The 23,967-nt window shown below is 40.7% G+C and overlaps 1 protein-coding gene across 2 annotated transcripts in view; it reads left to right on the top strand.

Annotated features, from left to right (window-relative positions):
* VWA3B (von Willebrand factor A domain containing 3B) overlaps positions 1 to 23,967 on the top strand; it is a 201,442-nt gene that overhangs the window by 117,146 nt on the left and 60,329 nt on the right. For both annotated transcript variants that reach the window (XM_061155967.1, XM_061155966.1), the window contains exons 17-21: positions 4,973 to 5,089; positions 6,491 to 6,578; positions 6,661 to 6,817; positions 14,911 to 15,029; positions 21,251 to 21,301. In XM_061155967.1, coding sequence (XP_061011950.1) covers positions 4,973 to 5,089; positions 6,491 to 6,578; positions 6,661 to 6,817; positions 14,911 to 15,029; positions 21,251 to 21,301 — 532 coding nt within the window. The remainder of the gene's footprint in view (positions 1 to 4,972; positions 5,090 to 6,490; positions 6,579 to 6,660; positions 6,818 to 14,910; positions 15,030 to 21,250; positions 21,302 to 23,967) is intronic.

The following is a 23,967-nucleotide window of genomic DNA, read 5'->3' as shown; positions in this document are numbered from 1 at the left end:
CACTAAAGAATCTGCCCGCCAGTGCAGGAGATGCAGGTTCAATCCTTGGGTTGGGAAGATTCCCTGGAAGAGGAAATGGCAGTCCACTCCTGTGTTCTTGTATGGAAAATTCCATGGACAAAGAAGCTGGCAGGCTACAGTCCATGGGGTTGCAAAAAGTCAAACACGACTAAACACACACACACACTTTTTAACTGTTCTGATAGGCGTGTAGTATCTCATGGTGGTTTTTATTTGCATTTCGCTAATGACTAGTAATATGGAACATCTTTTTACGTGCTCATCTGCAATCCTTATATCCTCTTCAATTAAATGTCTGCACACATGGGCTTTGTGCGTATTCTATAAGGATCGTTTGTTTTTTATTGGTGAATTTTGAGAGTTCACTCTCATGGTCTCAAAATGGCTGCTCCACTTCTAGGCTCTCAGAACAGGACTTATTCACATATAGGGGACTTACTGTATTTGGAACAATTACAAATGCTATTGGTTTTTTAATATAGCTTGCCATATGTTTATTGTTAGTGTATCAATATGTGATTCATTTTGTGTGTTGATCCCATAATGGACAACCTTACAGAATTCACTTAATGGTTCTAGGAGTTTTTTTGGTTTTGTGGGTTTTTTAAAATTTTGATGTATGTGTGAATTCCTTACCATTTTCACATATACAGTATGTTATCTGCAGATTGGGACAGTTTTATCTTCTTTTCCAATCTTTCTGACTTTATCTCTTTTTCTTGCCTTGTTGCAAAAGCTAGAATTCCCAGTAGTATGTTTAATAAGGGTGATGCTCACCTTGCCTTTATCCTGGTCTTAAAGGGGAAAGATATTCAATCTTTCACCAGTAAATATGACTTTAGCTGTAGGTTTTTTGTACATACTCTTTGTTAAGTTGAGGAAGTTCCCCTTATTCCCAATTTTCTGAGAGTTTCTATCATGAATTGGTACTGGATTTTGTCAAATGCTATATCTATGTCAAATAATATTTTGTTGCTTAGTTGCTAAGTTGTGTCCAACTCTTTTTGATCCTATGGACTGTGACCCGCCAGGCTCCTCTGTCCATGGGACTTCTGAGACAAGAATACTGGAGTGGATTGCCATTTCCTTCTCCAGGGCATCTTCCCCATCCAGGGATCTCCTGCATTGGCAGGCAGGTTCTTTACCATTGAGGCACCAGAGAACAGTGAAAGTCGCTCAGTTGTGTCCGACTCTTTGCAACCCCATGGACTATAGAGTCCATGGAATTCTCCAGGCCAGAAGACTGGAGTGGGTAGCCTTTCTCTTCTCCAGGGGATCTCCCCAACCCAGGAATTGAGCTGGGCTCTCCCACATTGGAGGAGGATTCCTTACCAGCTAAGCCACAAGGGAAGCCCCATCAAATGAGAGATCATGTATCATATGATTTTTTTTTCTTTAGTCTGTTGATACGGTGGATTACATTGATTGCTTTCAAATGTTGAAGCAGCCTCATGTGTTTAGAGCGTCTCCCACTTGGCCTCAGTGTTTATTTCCAGTGCTTTTAAGTGTAACTCTGCATGGTTTTTGTAATGGTTTCTCTGAGTATAACAGCCTATAAATGTGACTTAAAACACTCTTCTGGTATCAACATTTTACCACTTTTTTGTGAATGTGGAGATCTTACTTCAATTAGGTTTCTTTGCCATCCCTAGTTTTAAATGTCATTGGCTTGAGTGTCAGGTGATGCTGTAATTTTTATTTAAATCATCAAATATAAATCTCATGAATAACAGATAATCTATTGTATTTACCATATTTTTTCTCTTTTGTTCTTTCTTCCTTCGTGATTCTCCAAAATTTCTTCTTTTCTCATTTACTTTCTGTTTGAAGAACTTCCTGTGTTCAGTCTTCAAGGGCAAGTCTGCTGGCCACAATAATTTTCTTCTTTGTCTAGGAATGTTTTTACTTTCTCCTCATTCCTGAAGGACATTTTTGCCTTGTCCAGAATTTGCAGCTGATTGTTCTTTCCTGTCTGTAGTTGAAAACATAGTGCCTCTTCCTTAGGCCGCGTACACTTTAAATGTGGAAAAAAAAAAATGTGAAATTAGCTCAAACTGGTTCAAACTGCTGCTTCCCTCTAGGTATTGGTTCCTTTCTCTCTGGCATGCTTTTTAAATTTTTTATTTGTCTCTAATTTTCAAATGTTTAACTATAATGCATCTTGGCATGGATTTCCTTGGGTTTATTCTGTTTGGGGTTGCACAGCTTCTTGATTTGTATGTTGTATCTTTCACCAAATTGGGGGCGCTTTCGTCTATTACTTCTTCCAATAGATTCTCAGCCCCACTGTTTCCTCTCTGTCTTGGGACTCTGATGATATGAATGTTGGATATTTTGCTATTATCCTACAGACCCCTGAGGCTCTGTTTATCTTTTCTTACTGTATTTTCTCTCTATTGTTAAAATTGGCTGAATTCTATTGTTCTGTTCCCAAAGTTCTCTGATACTACCCTCTGCTATTTTCACTCTGCTATTGAGTTCACCCAAAATGTTTTTTATTTGTTATTTTTCAGTTCTACAATTTCCACTTGGAAATTTTTATAACTTCTATTTCTTTGCTGAGATTTTCTATTTGTTTCAAGAGAATTTTATAATTAATGGCTGAACCATTTTTTCTGACAGCTTCTTTGAGATCCTTGTCAGAGAATTCCAGCTTCTGATTCATCATAGTATTAACATCCTTTGATTGCTTTTTCTCCATCAAAGTGTGATTTTCTTGATTTCTGATATGATGGATGATTTTTTTATATAGTTTCCTGAATGTTCTTTTATGTTAGGGACCCTGGCTGCTATTTATATCTTTTATTTTAGATAGCAGTTGTCCTGTTTAAAGTTGACACATAAGTCTCACTTTGGCCTGCACTTGTGGATTCTAATGGTAATTTCATTTTCACAGCCTTTGTGCTATCATTTTGGTGCTTGGTTACCTGGTGTTATTGTGGCTCCCACTGGTCCCTTTATGGTGCTTCCTGAGGTACCAGAGGAGTTTCCCCAGGATGCTGTATGTCTCTCAGTGAGGAAGGTTGTGATGGCTTCCTCTGCCATACACACACTGTCTCTTTTGTCTCCCCATGTCTCTGGGCAGAGGAGGAGAGCCTTAAACCCATAGAAACCAAAGAAGTATTGTAGCTTGGTCCCTCTTTCATGATTTGTCCATTTGCCCTAGTGTCTCTGTCTTAAGCCCATGGGGACAAAGAGGATTCTCATTCTGGCCACTTGTGTGGCAACATCCCTTTTGCCGTTCCTGCCTGGTCGTTCCAGTGAACCTGACTTTTGCTAGAAATGCTACTTGCTACTCATCCTAAGTGCTTTAATGGCCTTTTGTCACTTGCACCATTTCACTTAGATTTGGGATTGTTGATATTAGGCAGCGCTGTGCCAAGTTTTATTCTGGTTCACTTTCTAATTTAGAAGAATGATGAAATGTGGTGGTAGACTATTCAGAGCTGTGGGAGTAGTTAAATGCTTGGATCCACTGCCAGGTAAATATGTCTTCACTCATTATTTGCAGTTTGGGAATAGTACAGTTTTCATGTCTGGGAACTTTGGGAGCTAAATTTAATTTTCGTTTGGACACATCTGTTGTTTCTACCCAGCAGTTTTGATCAAGATGGTCTGCTGGTATAGTGAGGAACAGGAGTTCACCTCTCCTATATGGATTATTTGTCTCTTTTGCTCACAGACACAGCTCCTGAGAAAATTTATCCTTCCAAATTCCTTGTTACAGAGGCAGTGGAGACAGAAAACACCCTATTTGTTGCCTAGAAAAACAGTGACTATCACATAGCACACTCCTGACTCCATACATGGAAACTACTGGGGGTATCTTTCTGTAGCTAATAATGCAGATTATTAGCTACTTTTCACTCTAATTTCTTGTAAGAAAGGATAAATCCCTTCTTGTTGAAAACAGGACACATTTCGTTTACGAATACTACATAAAGCTTTGGTACTACATAAAGGCCTCCAGATCACAGAGTACAGACAACAATTACAATTAGTGTGGTTTTTGTGATCCCATGGGGAAAGTAATCAAATGTCTTGGTGCAAATGCATTATCCTCTGAAGCAGTAATCCCCAACCTTTTTGGCACCAGAGACCGGTTTCATGGAAACCCATTTTTCCACGGATTGGGGTTAGGGGAGCGGGGATGGTTTTGGGATGATTCAAATGCATTTCATTTCTTGTGCACTTTATTTCTATTATTATTACATCAGCTCCACCTCAGATCATTATGCATCAGATCCCAAAGATTGGGGAAGCCTCCTCTAAAGCACACAGATTCAGTGTCATTATTTACTAAGTGTGTACTTGCTAGTTGAAAGGACACAACAGAGGGTAGGAAAGAAGACAAATAAAAGTGTGGACAGCAGGTGTGGTGGGCAGAGCTTCCAAAGTGACCTACAGAGAGGTCCTGCTCTAAACCCCGCACCCTGTGAAGGTAATGGCATCACCCCCCTGATTGTGTCATGTGCCCCTCAGCCAGGGTTTCTAGGAGAGCCCCGTGCTCTCCTAGAGAGCATTTTACCAGCTGGTAGCAGAAGAGGAAGTCAGAGAGATTTGGGGCAAGAGGGGAATCAGTGTGCCATTGTTGGCTTGAAGATGGAGGGGTCCATGAACAGGAATGGGGGTGATTAAGAAGCTGAGAGAGACCCCTACATAACAGCCAGCAAGGAAGTGGGACCTAAGTCCTCCAACCACAAGGAAATAATTTCTGCCAACAAGCTGAAGGAACTCAGAAGCAGATCTCTATCCAGGAGGGGCAGAGCTTGAACTCAAATCAGTAGAATCTGCCATTACACAGCATCTACTTGGTGGCAGCACTGTCCCCCTGAAGGTTGGGAGACTAAACCTGCTTTCTTTTTAAAGGCTCCAAGGACATAGCTGCATTTCCTGAAGCACCTCCTTCCATCCCAAATTCCTTTAACCCTTCTCCCTGTGACACCCACAGAACCAACCAAAACCAGCCTTCTCAGAAGCCAGCTGTCCACCCTCAAGAGCTCAGCCTGCAGTGAGAGGAGGGACAGGATTTCCAATTCTAGCAGCAGGAACATGCCAAGTGACAGGGGTAAGCTACTGAGGGTCTATACATCAGGAAGCCCAAGCTGGTCTCCCCTCCCCAGTGTGTCTTCTCCTGAAAGAGCTGAGTAGAGATATTTTGAGGGGAAACAAATCATTTTTAAGTGAGTCTAGATTTCTACCTCTTCAAAGGACTCCCTTGTAAATCAGGTTGTCTTGCTTTAGTGAACTGGACTTCCTTAGGGCCAGACTTGCATTTATCATTCCCTGGTTATTTAATACACCTTTGGCTCATATAACCACTGACACTAGTGGTGGTGCTGGCTGCCACTCCGTGTTTTGAATTTGAAAACCTAATACTTCACAGTTGGTTTATTTTCTTCCATTCATTCACAGGTGGTACCATCCAACGAGCCCCTCTCTGATCCATGTTGTTGGCCTACTGGGAGCTAAATATGAGGAAAATTCAACTTTTCCACTCAGTTTTTATTGATAATATCATTATTTTTAAAATAGTAAATTTAAAGTCTTGATTTCCTAAAATTTTAATTCCTGTAGCACTTTTCCCTATGTTTCATAGAGCTCATAAATAATAAGCCCCCGGCTAAACACACACATCCACACAACCCCTTAAATAGGAGGCAGCGCACGAGGGACAAATTTATACCTGCTCTTACTGAGTCATAGCTTAATCAAACCCTGTGTTCTTCAGTGCTGATCTGTGGGGTGCCTTTTCCTCAATTTTAATTAACCTTCCATATTTCCTAAATCTGCTATGTGCACAGTCCTTTAAAAGGATTATCATATGATGATTGGGATGTGATTTCTTAGGCATTTAACTAGCTCACTCCTAAACACCCCTTCTTCTACTAATTCAATTAGCTAATATTGCTTTTCATTTGTAAATCCAAGCTTATATAAAAATAGACATTAAAAATTCCAAATAATAGTTTGAAAATTTGAACTTACAACTAAACAGGACTTAGTAGGGATTTTGGTTTTCCACATAGAGCTGAGGAATCAGGGACCAAACTATCAAAAACTGAAATGTTGAACGAGGCTGTCCTATGTAGTCTGGGGGGAGTCTAATGAGGGCAACACTGAATAATTATTGGCTCATGGTATTCTTATTTGACATTTAGAAGATACATTTTCTGGAGTGTGAAGAATGAGGCTGTCTCATCCTTCCATAGAGAGAGATCTCAGTGGGTATGGAGTGAGGTAGATCAGTTAAATAATGCAAGTACCCTATTACTCATGCATCAGCCTTTAGTGTCCATTGCAAATTCATCTTGCCTAGAATCCACTCTGAGAGATTAGCTCTTGGAAATATAGTCCATTTATTAGTCCTCAGACGCAACTGAACCCAGAGATGAGTGTGATCCTTTTGCACTTTGATATGAACCCCACATGTGAGGAAATTATACAGCTTCCATTTTCTTTTCTACAGAAATGGGCATCCTGCTGACAAATGAGTTTCCAGATGACAAGTCATTAGAAAGATTGACTCGAGAAGGAAGCCAAGTTTATGACCAAGAGTGAGTACTTCAATTTTCCTAGGACAGGCTTGTCATGTTTTTGTTTGATGTGTCTTAAAACATCATGGTCTCATGCTCTTAGTTCTGCAGGAATGTCTTCAGCATCCTGGCTCAAGATCCACGGCTTGGCGGCCAAGAAGCTCACCATCATGGATGCTTTGTCCATGGCTGCCATTCCCCACAGCTCCACCTACGTCCCTGTTCTGGACAAGCACGTTGTTTCCAAAGTCTTTGATGAGGTAAAACTGATTTCCTATATGTCCCTGCTTGATATACTTTTCATTTCTTGCTTACATAGAAAGTAGTTCACTTAATGTCTTGTACAGTTGTAATAGAAATGTATTTCAGCCATTAGGAAAAAATTATTTGTAAAGACAGTGAAAAGTAGAGGGAGAAGCTCTTAAGCATTTTTGCTTTTAAGATGAGAAGAAATTGGCCTTTGTTGGGTTGGCAGTTCACGGCTCCTTGCTAATGGCAGTGTGGAGCTGCAGAAATGTCTGAAAAGCCCCTAGGTCAGAGTCACAAGTCATGAGAGAATATCATTCAATATCAAAGGTCAGGGAGAACTTGTGGGAAATTATGATCCTCCTTTGCTTACCTTCTCTTCCTAAGTACAGTGGCATCTTCTCCATCATAAAAGTCTCCAAAGGAAAAAGTCAAAAGGAGGGAGGGAGAGAGAACCACCTGGGGCTGAGAGAGGGAAACATGTTGAGTGATTTTCGAGAAGGAAAAAAACTGGAAGAGTATCGAGGGTCTGTTTGGAAAGCAGAGCCAAGGGAACAGGATATATATTTTTTCCTGTGCATTCCACCATGGGCACTCACGCTCAGGGCCTTCTGTGGCATCGTAAATTCTCACCACAAGCCTGTGGGCACATAGTGCACACATGCTCTCCTCATTCCATTATTGGTAAGAGCAGGAGTCATGGCAATGAAGGAAGCAATCCTGTAGTAAATTCCAATTTCACCCTCAGAGCACACTTACATCTTTTGTTTATTATTTTCTCTAACTGGAAGAGACCCTCAACTAAAGAAAAGAATGGGAAAACAATGACTGAAAAATATAAACCCTCTGGGTGAGATGTATAGCTTTTATATTTGGACCTAACGGTTTTTCGGAAAAGTAGACAAAAAGTAGAACGGAGCTGAAAAGGAAACGTGAATCTTCACCTGCTTCACTGAGAATTTTAATTAATTTTCACTCCAGTGTCCTGTGTGCAGCCATGTCTGTCTGGGTAGAATTGTAAAGCATCGTTTGCTTTTGTCCCCAGCCATTTGTTTCATTCATGACTTATGTATGGGCTGTTTCTTCTTCTGGAACACAGTGCTGTTTTGGTTTTCATGTTTCCTGGACCCGCATCAAATCTATCACCTTGGAAATGAAGTGTTGAGCAGGGAGGTTGCCCTGGCAACTCTTCATTACACGATGCTAACTGGCACGTTCAGTTTTCAGTGGACCAGATAACTTTAACCTTAGCTCTTTCAAAAAAATGAATTCATCATCAAGTCATATACAGAGTAAAACTGCTTTAGCTATTTGATGAATCTGGAATTTAAAGCTGTTTATTGCCAACTGCTTTGGGAAAAAAAGAATATGGGAACAATTGTTTTTGCATCATTGGGAAGGCCACTCCAACATCACATATCATCCTGTCTTTAACAGCATCTCATCAAAGCTTCCTGCTTTGCTCTAATCTGGGTCCAGCACATAGCTTTGTGATCAGGTAGCCTGGGCTGGCACCCCATCTCTGTCCCTTACTCCTGACAGGCCATGGCAAGGTCTTTAATCAGGTTTGTGAGGAGCCCTCCTGCTAGGTTCTTTTTTTAAATACTTATTTTTTATTAATTTGTTTGGCTGCACCAGGTCAGTTGTGTCACATGGGATCTTAAGTTGAGCCATGTGGGATCTAGTTCCCTGACCAACGATTGGCAAGCCCAGGCGCCCTGTGTTGGGAGCATGGAGTCTTAGCCAGTGGACTTCAGGAAAGTCCCACATACTAGGTTCTGAGAGAAGCATTTTATCTCATCAAAGTGTCTGATCTAAAACTTAGAGCAATCTAGTGAGGTGACTATCTTATTATTTAGCTGATGAGGAATGTTAGGGATGCTGCTAAGGGCATAACATTTTGCTGCTTTCAAATATAATAGCATTGAAAACTGTGTTGATAGAAAAGTTAATTAAAAATTTAAAAGGACAGTTAATACATACAAAAACTGTGTGTATTCATTGTGTAGAAAATTTGGATAATACAGGTAAGTAGAAAAGAAAGAAACATTAAAATATAATTTCTCACAGATGAATTATTTGATGACTGTCTGATCGAAGCTTTTTCATTACATATATTGTCTTTTGTTCTCTGTTTTGTTTTACAAAATGAAGTTGAACTGAAGATACTCTGCGCCTTGATTTTTACTCAACAATCTATTTTGAACATCATTCCATACCAGAAAATTTCATTCATAAAATTTACAAATTCAAATTTCATTTATAAAATTTACATTAAAAATTATCTTTTTATTTTAAGTTTAAATTGAAGTTTGTGAGATGTAACCTACCCTGTTGTAAGTAATGTATTTTTGTGGGTTTATGAATGATCTTATTGACACACCTCTTTGCCAGTTAATTTTGTGGCCCTGCCTTCAGTTTACTCTATGGAAACCTGGAGATGTTTCTATTTAAAAAGCAGAGGTTTGGGACTTACCCAGTGATGCAGTGGCTAAAGACTCTCCCTTCTGATTCAGGGGGTTCCGGTTTGATCTCTGGTCAGGGTACTAAGATCCCACATGCCATGGTGTGTGGCCAAAAAGTAAATAAACACAACTTGTTTAAATAAATAAATACAAACTGAGGTTTAAGCTTTAGCACTCAGAAATTTGTACAACTACAAAGCCACTGCACCTGTGTTCAGAGTCAGCCATGCAGATGTGCCCAGCCTTTGCATTTTCATTACTCACATCCAGTCAGACCTCTCCTTGCCCAATCTGGCAGCAAGCTCTGGGATATGTATAGGAACGAATGATTTAGTTGAAAAACAGTGAAGTTGTTGAATTCAGTCAGTGTCGAATGATAAATATATAAGCAGCAGTTTGTACCATTTTCTCATTTTCAAAATGATTGCTTATAAACACAGCCAGAATGTGGTCTGGTCGAATTCTTCCTGGACTACTCTAACAACTAATAACAGTGCCTACAGTTCAGAAAGGCAATGCCAAAGAATCTGAGAACTCACCTCACATGCTAGCAAAGTGATGCTCAAAATTCTCCAAGCTAGGCTTCAACAGTATGTGAACCAAGGACTTCCAGACCTTCAAGCTGGATTTAGAAAAGGCAGAGAAGGTCAAATAGCCAACAGCCAATGGATCATAGAAAAAGCAAGGGAATCCCAGAAAAACATCTACTTCTGCTTCATTGACTACCCTAAAGCCTTTGACTGTGTGGATCACAACAAACTGTGGAAAATTCTTAAAGAGATAGGAATACCAGACCGCCTTACCTGCCTCCTGAGAAACTTGTATGCAGGTCAAGAAGCAACAGGTAAAACTGGACATGGAACAACGAACTGGTTCCAAATTGGGAAAGGAGTACGTCAAGGCTGTATATTGTCACCTTGCTTATTTAACTTATATGCACAGTACATCATGAGAAATGTCAGACTGGATGAAGCACAAGTTGGAATCAAGATTGCTGGGAGAAATATCAATAACCTCAGATATGCTGATAACACCACCCTTATGGCAGAAAGTGAAGAGAGCCTCTTGATGAAAGTGAAAGAGGAGAGTGAAAAAGCTGGCTTAAAACTCAGCATTCAAAAAATTAAGATCCAGTCCCATCATTTCATGGCAAATAGGTGAGGAAACAATGGAAACAGTGACAGGGTTTATTTTCCTGGGCTCCAAAATCACAGCAGATGGTGACTGCAGCCACAAAATTAAAAGATGTTTGCTCCTTGGAAGAAAAGCTGGTTTTTCCAATAGTCATGTATGGATGTGAGAGTTGCCATAAAGAAAGCTGAACACCAAAGAATTGATGCTTTTGAACTGTGGTGTTGGGGAAAACTCTTGAGAGTCCCTTGGACAGCAAGGTGATCAAACCAGTCAATCCTAAAGGAAATCAATCCTGAATATTCACTGGAAGGACTTATGTTGAAGCCGAAGTTCCAGTACTTTGGCCCCCTGATGTAAAGAACTAACTCATTGGAAAAGACCCTGTTGCTGGGAAAGATTGAAGGCAGGAGGAGAAGGGGAAGACAGAGGATGAGATGGCTGAATGGCATCACCAGCTCGATGAACATGAGTTTGAGCAAGCTCTGGGAGTTGGTTATGGACAGGAAAGCCTGGTGTGCTTCAGTCCATGGGGTCCCAAAGAGTCGGACATGACTGAGCGACTGAACTGACTGACTGACAGTTCTGTGCCCCACTTTCTTCATTTAGCATATCTTCTGCACATATTTCCTTGTAATGACCATTTGGGGATGAATTTTAATAGTTGTACTAATATTCAGTAACATGAATTACTGCAATTACTTTAGCTATTCCCTGCATTATTGGACAGTTTACTTGGAATTTTGAGAGTGCCTGTTTTCCTAATCTTAGCTGTCACTTAGAGCAGTAGCATTAAAAACAAACAAAAAAACCTGCCTACTGCTAAGGGGAAATGGTACTCCAAATTTAACTTTTTTTCTTTTATTGTTTGAGAATAGTTTTTTATGTAAGCTAAATATATCTCTTAAAATTTTGCTTACATCATTCATATTCTTGGCAAACACGTCTTTTAAAATAGCAAAGTTATGCTCATTTCGTGCCTCAGTCACCAAGAACTCAAATCTGGTGGACTTTAAGACACAGTATTTTAAAATATAGATAAACTTCTAAAAATGTTGGAGCTTTAGCCATTACTTGAATTTATATAATTTTAATCTTTTACATGTTCAGAAAATGGTTACTTTGCACATGCATTGTGTTTTAGAAACTAGTATTTTTTAATAAAGTAAAAAACTACAGAGTTCAGTGGAGAGGAAAACCAAGTAACAAAACTGCATTTCAATGTCTGAATCTATGAAAGGATTGAATGAGAAAATATATAGAGGGCTTAGGACTTGGCAGACAGCAAAAGATAAACACTATTATCATTATTGATAAAACTATTTTTAATAGACTTGATAAAACTATTCTCAACTACTGATAAAATTATTGGTTAAGGGGTGTCTCTGGTCTAACAGTGGGAAAAATTCTAGCAGAATCAGCCCAAATTGAGGCTATCCAAGGATTCAGCAATTATAGTCAGTGACACTCTCTCTCTGCCCCCTCTCCTCCCCTGACCTCATACCTCCTCCTTTCTCCCTCTGCTCTTCCTCCCTCGTAGTTACAATCTCACACGGACTGTGATTATCATTAATTTGGTAAGGCTTCTAGGTTAATCTCAAGAGGATTAAAATAGGCAATACCTTGAGGCTCCCTTTTATTATCAAATTCTGTCCAGAAGGGCCCTGCCATAAGTTAGTAATGCTTGATTTCCATTATAAGAGGTAAAAAGTAAAACATGTTCAAAGGACATGTGACCAAGTGGTTTCATTCCCTTTCAAGCAATGTCAGTTTCCTCATTAACTACACTCCCCTCCCCACCTGCCTCCCTACAGAAGCTGAGCAGCCAAGATTCTGATCGCCCAAGTCCCTGCAAGAATACCCTTTATGACCTCACAGTCACACCAAACTTGGCATCATAAAGAGAATGTCCCATGGGACCTTCAGCTGATCACCATGTTGTAAAAACTAAGGCCACAGACTGAAGGTGTGGAGTATGACTTTGTCTTTCCCTCAATCTGCACGCAGAAAGGAATGAGAGTGGGTGCACATGAGCCAAATTTGAACTGCTGCCACCCTGAAGTCCAAGATGGCTGTGCAAGGCATGAGATCCAAACCCACGAAAGAGGGAGGTAGAATGTTAAACAAAGGGTTTTCTCTACACACCTTCTGGCAGGGGTCCAGCAGATCCTGATGAAGTAGTATAGTGTTGCTAAATATTTTGTGGTATTGATTTGCAGTTGAGCCATAAGTTGGCAATTTGAAGAGCTATTTATAGATGTCTAGAGGGAACTTTTCCCCAGGAGAGATCAGAGTGTAGGATCTTTCACTTTTTTGAGGCTCTTTTTTTTCCTTTAAAAGTTTATGTGGTATTTTAAAAGATGGTGGGTTTTGTTTGTGTTTTTTTCTTTTTCACTTTTGTAAATTTCTTTCGGTTTTCAAAGTGCAGTCAACTCACCTTTATTTTTTATTTGATTTGATTGATTTTTGGCTGCACTGGGTCTTCATTGCTTTGCATAGGCCTTCTCCAGTTGCGTCACGTGGGCTTCTCTTGTTTCAGAGCATGGGATCTAGGACGCGTGGGCTTAGTTGGTCTGTAGCATGTGGACCCTTCCCTGACCAGGGATCAAATCCACGTCCCCAAAATTAACAGGCGGATTCTTAACTACTGGACCACCTCGACTCACCTTTTAACCCACTGTTCTGGCTCCTCTTGGACAAAGCTTGCTTCGAGGTCACATGATGAATTCGTTTGTCTGACAAGTAGCAAGGATTGACTATTCAGCCTAACTTATTGCTTCCTTCTCAGTTTCCTAAATCTTTGGCTATTTTGTTTGTCTTGGTCTTGAGGTTTTAATTGCAAAATCAACATACATAGTTTTCAATTTCAATGTCTTTTTTTTTATGTTATTTTATTATTCAAAATATTGTTCTTTTTCTCATCCATTTGTTTTCATGGCACATCTGTTTGTTCTTACACCTTCTTATGACTGTTATATCTTTGAGCAACTTAATCACTAATTTTAATCATAATTAATATAAAACTATTGTTAGGTGGTCATAAAATTAATTTCTACTCAAGTGAATTGATATTCAGATTGTTGATTTGCTCAGCTCCCATTTGGGGCATTTGTGTGTGTTTAGGAATTTTAGTTTGTTTTCTCATTTTTAATAAGACTTTTTAAAAATCTGTTTTTTCCTCTGCCTTCTCTTAGGAAGCTTACATTCCTAAAGAGGGATAAGTGAAAGTCACTCAGTCGTGTCCAACTCTTTGCGACCCCATGGACTTTGCATAGTCCATGGGATTCTCCAGGCCAGAATACTGGAGTGGGTAGCCTTTCCCTTCTCTCGGGGATCTTCCCAACCCAGGTCTCCCACATTGCAGGCTAATTCTTTACCAGCTGAGCCACAAGGGAAGCTCAAGGAGAGGGGTAAGTAATATGCAAATAGATAAAAGTGAAATATTGGGCTTCCCTGGTGGCTCAGTGGCAAAGAAACTGCCTGCCAATGCAGGAGACCCAGGTTCGATCCCTGGATCGGGAAGATGCCCTGGAGAAGGAAATGGCAGCTACTCCAGTATTCTTGCCCGGGAAATCCCATGGTCAGAGGAGCCTGGTGGGCTGCAGTCCACGGGGTCACAAAAGAGCTGGACACAACTTAGCAACCAAGCAGCAACAAAAAGTAAACTATTACAGGTCCTGTTAACATAGCATGGAGTCAGAGACATCCCCGAACCCAGAAAGAAGCAAGCGTCGGATGCAGACAGAATTCAGAACAGTGCCCTCTCATTCTGGCACGCTGCTGTTCTTAGAGAGCATGGTTTCAGTGATCACTAAGCTGTCTTTACTTTACATGTATAGGAATCTCTTACAAATTGATAAGGAAGATGGCCCAAAGATATTACCTAATCATATATTCTCAAGAGAAAATCAAATTTAAAATAAGTACGTGAAAAAGATGTTGAATCCAACTGAAAAGTGAAAGTGTTAGTCACTCAGTCGTGTTTGAGACTTTTGAGACCCCATGGACTCCAGCCCACTACACCCCTCTGTCCATGGAATTCTCCGGGCAAGAATACTGGAGTGGGATGCCATTCCCTTCTCCAAGGGATCTTCCCGACCTAGGAACTGAACCCATGTCTCCTGCATTGCAGGTGGAGTCTTCACCATCTAAGCCATCAGGGAGGAACCTAACTAGTCATTTACAAAGTAGCAGCAATGAGATTCTATTTCTTATTGCTCATGCCCATCAATTTGACAGAGTCTTATGAAGAGAATACTTGACTCTGATTAGGGTTTCCTGAAATAGTTTTTTGAGGTGATGGTTATTTTTAAAATCTGTAGTTTTAAAAATTGGAAGGAAAAGGTTAGCAATGATATCTCTGATTTTTATTTCTTTATTTTTGATTTCATTTTCTAATTTCTCTAATCTAAAGTATTGATTTTCTAGCCAGAGAAACATATTGTACAACCATTAAATTAAGTTTTGAAGGCACATGTTAAGTGACACTTTCCTTTGACTTTGGCGTATAGGTGTTCCCTCTGGCACATGTGTGCAATGACACAAATAAGATGACTTTAATTAACCCCCAAGGAGTGAAGCTCAATATCTACAAGCAAAAAGTGGAACAGGCAATTAAGTCCTATGAAAAGTGAGTATTACTCCTGGCTACTCTTTAATGAATGTGGAATTTGTTTTCGCTTTTCTCTTGTTTTAGCTTAAATTTTTCATCTAGGGCAGCTATTTAACAATAGTGAAGTTGCTCAGTCGTGTCCAACTCTTTGCGACCCCATGGACTGTAGCCTTCCAGACTTCTCCCTCCATGGGATTCTCCAGGCAAGAATACTGGAGTGGGTTGCCATTTCCTTCTCCAGGGGATCTTCCTGACTCAGGGATTGAACCCAGGTCTCCTGCATTGCAGGCAGATGCTTTAACCTCTGAGCCACCAGGGAAGCCCATTTAACAATAGTCCATGAGAAATATTAACAGCAGCCCCAGCTAACAGACAGGCTTCCTCTATGCCTGCACTGCAGTAAGTGCATTACCTGAATGTGCCCAACAGGCTTCTCAAGAAACCGTCTTCCCTTTCCAAACTCTGTAGACATCTCAGGTTTCCATAAACTCTTTTTTCTTTTTTACAGATTTTTAAAGATCTTCTTTTGATGTGGACCATTTTTTGAAGTCTTTATTGAATTTGTTACAATATTGTTTCTGTTTTTTATGTTTCGGCTTTTTGGCCACAAGGGATATGGGACCTCAGCTCCCGGATCAGGGATCGAACCCCAGCCCCCCTGCCTCGGGAGGTGCAGTCTTAACCACTGGACTGACAGGGAAGTCCCTCCATGAACTCTTAAAGCTTTGTTTTTAGCAGAGTGAACTGGACCATTTTAGCATTTAACTTTCTGTAAAGTGACTAATAAGACACCACAATAATGATATAATTTACTTAAACAATTTTTAAATCAAAAGCAAGATGATGACCAGGTTGACTACAGTGAAAACTGTACCCTTAAATAGTCACTGTGTTCATGCTGAGTTAGGGGGCCTCTCTTCACAAGAGCAGATAACCCAGGATTTGGCAGGCAACTGCCAGGCTGGAGGAGATCCAGGTGGGAAAGAAACCCAGGGTCCTTGAATCCCAGCCCCTTCCTGGGGCCTGGCTCCTTCAGTCCTGACCTGGGAGCCCATCTCAGAGTGGAGATTACAGCTCTGTGGCTAGAATCTCATCCTCTCCCAGCTCTCTAATCACCTCCCCACCCTGCCCTGTAGCATTTAATTACTCCTTGTGCACACTCTTAATTAAACTTTGAGCTACCCAGCTCCTCCAGGCAAGTTCTTATTCTTGGTTCTGGAAGCTGTGCAATTGGGTTTTCATTCACTACCATGTGGTTGGGGAAAATCAAAGTAAGCAAAAGTGAACAGGGCTCAGGCCAGCCCTTACTGGTCTACTGTCATTTTTTAGTGTGTCTAGTGTGTGTTCAAAAAAGTATTGGTTTGGTCCCAAAGTTTGGATTTTTCCATTACATGTTACAGAAATACCCAAATGGACTTTTTTGACCAACTGAATAGAAGATCTGACTTCTGCCACTTGGAGTGCACAACCCAGCCCAGAGACTGGCCTTTCTGCACTAGGCCCATCTCAGGCCTCTCCAAATCTGCTTACACTTGACCTTCTTCTGCTACCCTCACCTAAGAACTGAGGCTGTGTTGCATGGGCTCCTTCTGTTGCCTCAGGGCTTTTCTGAGTCTTTGTGGGCCCTTCATTTCCCTCCAGGGCAGGCTGAACTCTCCCAAGGGTCACCCTCCCTGCTGGGCCAGAGATTTAGCTCGGTCTGGTCCTTTTCTCTGCCTCTTCCTCCTCACCAGGCAGGCCTTCCCTTGCCTCCAAGCCACTCTCCCTGCCCACCCACCCAGCTATCCTCTTTCATCCCTTCTTGCCTCAGCACCAATGGCCACCCCCCACCAGAGGCCCTTCCCCAGCGACTCTCCAGCACCCACTTTGACTGTGGTGCTTGGGAGTGCTCCTAGCTTCAGCACAGGCCTGCCTGTCCCCTGCGAGGATGTCAGCCCCCCAGGGCAGACTCTGGGCTGCTGCCTTTCCCCCTGGTCTCCTCTTCCTAGCAGGTGTCACTATATATATTTTGACTGTTGGAATTTAATTTGAATTTGATCTAATTCAGGTTTAATTATTAAAATTCATCTAGTTCAGTTATATAAAATATAATGATATCATTTATATTGTAATTTAATTTGCTTGACTCGTTCAAATATTTGAGTCCTGTGACTACCTGGTCTGTGAAAGCCTGCTACAGGGCCACAAGCTGGGGCTTTGAGGTCAGACAGCTCAGGGGTTTCATTCTTGGCTCTGACAGTTGCTTGACAGGTCATGTGACACTTGTGAGCTTCAGATTCCTTATTTGCAAAGATCTGGTTCACAGGGCGGTTTGAAGGTTATGTAAATTATATACATAAAGAGCAACTAATGTTAATTACTTCCCTCTTTAATTCCCTGAATCTGCTGACACTAAAATAACCATAAATACACGGGATGGAAGAGTCAAATAGTTCTTTCCACTGAGATGATCCTTTCCTGAGAATTTCCAGAAGGACAGAGACCCTCCATTCCCAGGCAGAAGAGAGTCCTTCATTCATGGCAAAACCAAAATACAGACCTAGTAGTGCTCTGTCCCAGTTCTCACTTCCAATAATGAATCTAGAAGAGCCTTTCATACCCTCAGAGGAATATTATACCATATTGTTATTAAAATAATAAAATAGTATTAATTTAAATGATTATTAGCATTAACTTTAATATGATTAATATTGATTGAATGTGTATTATTTGGTATCATTAATTTGATGTTTATTTTAAATGAATTATTTATTTAATATTGTTTTTAATAATATTAACATTCATATTATATAGAACAAAGCTTCTGATCTTTTGTGTATAGTAGTATTTGTTTGCTGGTATAAATGTCAATTGCCTTTTCCATCTTGCCCCCATCTTTCTAAAGCTATGTAGACTATGAAAAGTAATTAGTGAAACTTATTTATCCCCATCTCATCCCCAATGAAATATTTCTAAGGAGTTTCCCACCACAGGTAAGCCAGATATAACTCTAAGTCTGTATGGTTGGGGATGACCAAGTAAGTTGGAAGCTCACAGTCATTTGGTCAACGTAGTTACACACACTAGCTATTTTGGTCACACCTAATTCCCAGGTATAGGAGTCCTTGTGTTTTAGTATTTTAAGAATTGCAGGAGCAGTTTTGACTTTGTGTATCTGCACATGAGCTCTGAGGATATCAGTGCTGGCTAAATTCTCGGTGATTTTTCTGCAGCTGTGTTCACGGTAAACCTGAGGTCAAGTTTGACTCTCCTAAAAACAGAGGAAGATTGTGGTTTATCAAACCCCAGTATCCTGGACAGCCCTCATCCCACACTTTTAAAGGCTTTCCTGTGGCTGCCTTCCACACCAGTGGAGCCAGGATTCATATACTCTCCACTGCCCTCAAATCATGCCTGCTTGCTTTTTCTGTGTGCTTTGAAATAGCTCAGTGAAGATGGCAAATGGAGGAATAATAGGGGTTATGAAAATACCCTCTTCGGAAAATATTTTCTGAAGAAATAAATTAAAATTAGAGACGGGGGACTTCCCTGGCAGTCCAGTGGTTAGGACTTCTCACTTCCAATGCGGGGGTTGCAGGCTCAACGCCTGGTGGGGGACTAAAATCCCACCTGCATGCAGCATGGCCAAAATAATAATAATAAATAAAAACACTAACCTTTGAACACTTAGTACATGACAGGCACTGTGGTAAGCATTTTTTTTTTTCATTTTAAAAATAAAATTAGAGACATGTCATAGCTAATTGGACCCACATTCACCAACCATTCCTGAATTTCTAAGTCTCCCTCTTCTTTAGAACCTGGAAGGAATGAGCCTTAGTTATTTCTGATCACTTTATACATACTGCTCATTTAATCCCCTCAATGCCAGGAGTAAGTGGTGTTATCCTTGTCTTATTGGTAAGAAAACAGTTTTCAAAAGTTATGTAACAGGGATTTCCCTGGTGGTCCAGTGATTATGAATCTGCCTTGGAATGCAGGGGTTACAGGTTCGATCCCTGGTTGGGGAACTAAGATCCCACATGCCACGGAGTAACTAAGCCTGAGTGCCACAACTGCTGAGCCTTTCATGCCACAACTAGAGAGTCCAAGTGCTGCAACTGAAACCTGACCCAGCCAAATAAGGGAATATTTTTAAAGTTATGTAATAGGATCACACAGCAGTAAAGCAGAGCCTCTGAGATCTGAACCCAGACCAGTGTCTCTGCCAAGCCCTGTCTACACTCCCAGCCTCTCTCTTCCATTGCCTCCACTTTCAAGGTTTAAAATATTTTTAAATAGTTTTAAATATTTTTAAAATATTTTTAAATAGTTTTTTATTTTCCATAAATGCACGCAAGCTTTAGAAGCCCTCGTCATTGTTTAATCAACCACATAATTAAAGAAAATTGGGACTTCCCTGATGGTCCAGTGGCTAAGACTCCACACTCCCAATGCAGGCAGCCCAGGTTCGATCCCTCAGGGAACTAGATCCCACAATCCACAACCAAAAAAGATCCTGCATGCCACAATGAAGATTAAAGATCCCATTATGTGCTTAGTCGCTCAATTGTGTCCGACTCTTTGCAACCCCATGGACTGTAGCCCACCAGGCTCCTCTGTCCATGGGAATTCTCCAGGCAAGAATACTGACTGGAGTGAGTTGCCATTTCCTTCTCCAGAGGATCTTCCCAATTCAGGGATTGGACCCAGGTCTCCCTCATTGCAGAAGAGTTCTTTACTATCTGAGCCACCAGGAAAGCCCTGTGTGCCGCAACTAAGACCCAGGGCAGCCAAATAAATAAATTTTAAAAATATTTTTTTAAAGAAAGCCAATTTCTTGTGACCCTACGGACTGTAGCCCACCAGGCTCCCCTGTCCTTGGCATTTTCCAGGCAAGAATACCTAAATGGGTTGCTATTTCCTACTGGGATCTTCCTGACCCAGGGATCAAAACCGGTCTCCTGCATTGCAGGCAGGTTCTTTACCGTCTGAGCCACCAGGGAAGCCCTTCTGAAGAGGCCACAAAGAACCAAAAATATCAAAGGAGACAGGGGCAGAGCTGGCTTGTTCCTGCTTCCTGACTCTTTGGTCACTTACAGAGCGCTTACCTGTGTCAGACACAGTTCTGTGTACGATGCATACACTTGCTTATTAAATCTGCACTGCAGCACTGGGAGGGAGCTACTGTTATTATCTACATTCTACAGAAAAGTTGGCTACTGGCCCGAAGTCTACTGGATAATAAGAGGGGAACGCTGAGCTTTAGGCCCAGTGGCTCCATAGTCTGTGCTCTTCACCACCACACTAGACCCCCTTTCCATGACCTCCTCAAGCTCATGATGGATGATCAGGGCAAGGTAACACCACCCAAAGTATGCTCCCAGAGCCCTGTGCCACAGACACTGGGCCCAAGGATTAGAAGCGTGCCTCCTGGGGAGTGGCAGTATTCTCCCTGTCCGTCTTATTGAGACTTTTCTGTTTCATGGAACACCACAACCCATGGAGCCAGTGTTCTGTGCCTGGTGCTCCAGGAAACCTGGTTTAGGTGATGATGTAGCAGTCACAAAACAGGGCTGGAAACTCTGAAAAAGCACCGCTGATTAGTAACAAGAAGAGGAGCTGTAACTACCCAATTGAAAGCACTGGCTCCAACTTCCTCCTTGCCAGAATCTTTCTGGAAAGATTGCCAGAATCTTTCTAACATGTTCAGTGAGCTTAGTCTCAGCCCCAACTCTCCATGGTGGATGAGCAAGGTGCTTCATCATTCTGCCCCCTCAGCAGCCACAGTTGGAAAATAAGGAGGTCAGGCTGGTTGATCTCTAAAGTGTATCCCAGTTCTCTTATTTATGACCCTAATAACCCTTTTTTGTTCTGCAAATCCAGACAGAAAAATGTCTACAGAAGGCAGGCTAAGGGCACACTTGTATTTTTCCTTAAGATGAAAATAAGATATTTAAAAATATCTTCATGCAGAGTTAATGAGGACCAGTTTGTTTGCTGCCTTTTCTCAGCCTGGGTTTTACCTAATGGAGCTGAGAACTATGCCCTCCTTTCATATTTAGCATGATTGCCACAAAGTCATAAAGCTTCTGCAGTGATGCCGAGGGAGGGAGACCCTCACATCCAATCTCTGAGCAAGTGGCAATGGTGTGGTGCTACGGTGGTGCGTGGCTTGGGCTCTCCCTGCCTGGGGTCAGTCTTTCCTTCTGAAGTAAAGTATTGCTATTAAATAATTATTGTTGATTTTTTTAAAACAGGCGCTTGAATAAAATTGTTTGGCGAGCATTATCTCCAGAGGAAAAAAAAAAGTAAGCCAGTTCCTTTTCATCTTTAAAATTGCTTTTTAATTTTGGTGAAATTCATATGACCTATAGTTAACAGTTTCTTTTAACTGTTTTTAAATGTGCTACTCAGTAATACTTAAGTTATTCACAAGTAGTTCACAAAATGGTAAAGATTGTAATTGTAAAATTAAAAAAAAATTTTTTTAATGTTGTGCAAGCCACGTGTTCCTTTAGTTTCCAAACTTCTCTATCATCTCAGAAAATACCTTGTACCTGTTAAATACCCCTTCCCCATTCCTCTCTCCCACTTTAGTAACTTCCAGTCTGCTTTCTGGGCTTCCCTGATGGCTCAGATGGTAAAGAATCTGCCTGCAGTGCAAGAGACCTGGGTTCGATCCCTGGGTTGGGAAGATCCCCTGGAGAATGGCAACCCAGTGCAGGATCCCTGCCTGTAGAATTCCATGGACAGAAAAGCCTAGCGGGCTATAGTGAGTTTTGAAAGTCTCCCAACTTTGTACTTCTGTTTCAAAACTGTTCTGGTTATTTGTGGCCCCTTGAAGTTCAATGTGAATTTGAGGATTGGCTTTTAAGAAAGTTATTTTAAGTCTTTGTCTGCCAAATCCAGTGTCTGAACTTTATGTGTCTGTTGCTTTTTTCTCCTGTGAATGGGCTGTATGCATCCATGTTTCTTGGTATTCTTTGTAATTTTTTGTTGAGAACTGAACATTTTGGTCATTGTAACAGTAACTCAGGAAATTAGATTCTCTACCCTCCCCAGAAATTGCTGTTGTTGCTTGATGAAGTCTGCAGTTGTCTGTTCAATGTCTTTCCATGCTATTTTGCAAAGACTGTATTCTTTATCATGTGTGTTCACTAAAGTATTGTTTTGTTATCCCTGTGGTCAGCCAGTGAGCTGACAGAGATTTCCCTACATGTCAGCCTCTCTGTGCATCAAGCATTCTTCTGAATGCTATGCAAGTATTCAACTATATTCTTGAGTTCCAAAATAGTTAATTCTATCAAATAGTTGTTTTGGTGAAAAGACCCGTTCCTTGATTTTTCCACTCCACTGTGTTTCATGACGTCACTTTCATGACGTCATCTAAAGCATGATGTTGAGTAAGTTATGACACCTTTACTATGTTACAGTGCTTGTGCTTCTGCTCAGTTCTCCAGTCATGTCCGACTCTTTGCAGTCCCATGGACCTTAGCCTGCTAGGCTCCTCTGTCCACAGGATTTTCCTGGCAAGAATACTGGAGTGGGTTGCCGTGCCCTTCTCCAAGGGGTCTTCCCAACCCAGGGACTGAACCTGTGTCTCCTGCATTGCAGGTGGATTATTTATCTCTGAGCCACTGGGGAAGCCCCGTATTGAGGTAGTTTCCTCCTAATCCTAGTTTATTGAGTGTTTTCATTTTTAATCATGAAAGAGTGTTGAATTCATCATGATTTTGCTGTATCCATTGAGATGATCAAGTAATTTTTTCCCTTCATTCTGTTACTGTGATTTATTATATTGATTGATTTTTACATATTGCATTCTAGGAATAAGTCTCATTCTTTTAGTGTGTTGTTGAATTTCATTTGCTAGTATTAAATCAATGTTCAAAAGCAATATTGGGCTGTAGTTTTCTCATCTTGTAGTGTCTTTGTCTGGCTTTGGTATCAGGGTGATGCTGGCATCATAGAATGAGTTTCAAAATGTTCTCCTCTTCAATATTTGAAATTATTTGAGGAGGATTGGTGTTAATTCTTCTTTAAATGTTTGGTAGTTCTCTCCATGGCAGCCATATAGTACTGAGCTCATATTTGTTGGAAATTATTTGTTTGCTGATTCAATCTCCTTACTAGTTACAAATCTGTTCAGATTTTTTATTTCTTTCTGATTCAGTCTTAGTTGGTTATATTTTTATAGAAATTTGTCCATTTCTTCTAGGTTATCCACTTTGTTGGTGTATAATGGATCATGGTAGTCTTTTATAAAATATCTTTCTTATTTCTCTGATAACAGCTGTAATGTTCCCTCTTTCCTTTCTGATTCTAGTTATTTAAGTTTTCTCCTTTTTCTTCTTCATCTAGCTAATAAATATTTGTCAGTTTTGCTGCTCTTTCCAGAAACTAACTTAGTTTCATAGATTTTTTCCTACTGTTCTATTTCACTTATTTCTGCTCTCATCTTTATTATTTCATTCCTTCTGCTAACTTTGAGTTTATTCTTCATTTTCCCAGTTCCTTGAAGTGTAAAGTTAAGTTGTTGATTTGAGTTATTTTCTCTTTTTTAATGTAAGTATTTAGCGATATAGATTTCCCTCTTAGGACTGCTTTTGCTATATCTTAGACATTTTAATATGTTGTATTCTTATTTTATGGGCTTCCCTGGTGGCTCAGACGGTAAAGCGTCTGCCTGCAATGTGGGAGACCTGGGTTCGATCCCTGGGTCTGGAAGATCCCCTGGAGAAGGAAAAGGCAATCCACTCCAGCACTCTTGCCTGGAAATTCCCATGGACGGAGGAGCCTGATAGGCAACAGTTCATGGGATCACAAAGAGTTGGACACGACTGAGTGACCACCTCACTTCACTTCATTCTTATTTTAAAATATCTCAAGATATTTTACAGTCTCCCTTATGATTTCTTCTTTGGCCCATTGGTTGTTTAAGAGCGTATTATTTAATTTCCACATATTTGATTTC

The sequence above is a fragment of the Dama dama genome, chromosome 11, assembly GCF_033118175.1.
Source record: "Dama dama isolate Ldn47 chromosome 11, ASM3311817v1, whole genome shotgun sequence".
Lineage (NCBI taxonomy): Eukaryota > Metazoa > Chordata > Mammalia > Artiodactyla > Cervidae > Dama > Dama dama.
Note: the sequence above shows the minus strand (reverse complement) of the source record. Positions and strands in the feature narration are given on the sequence as shown.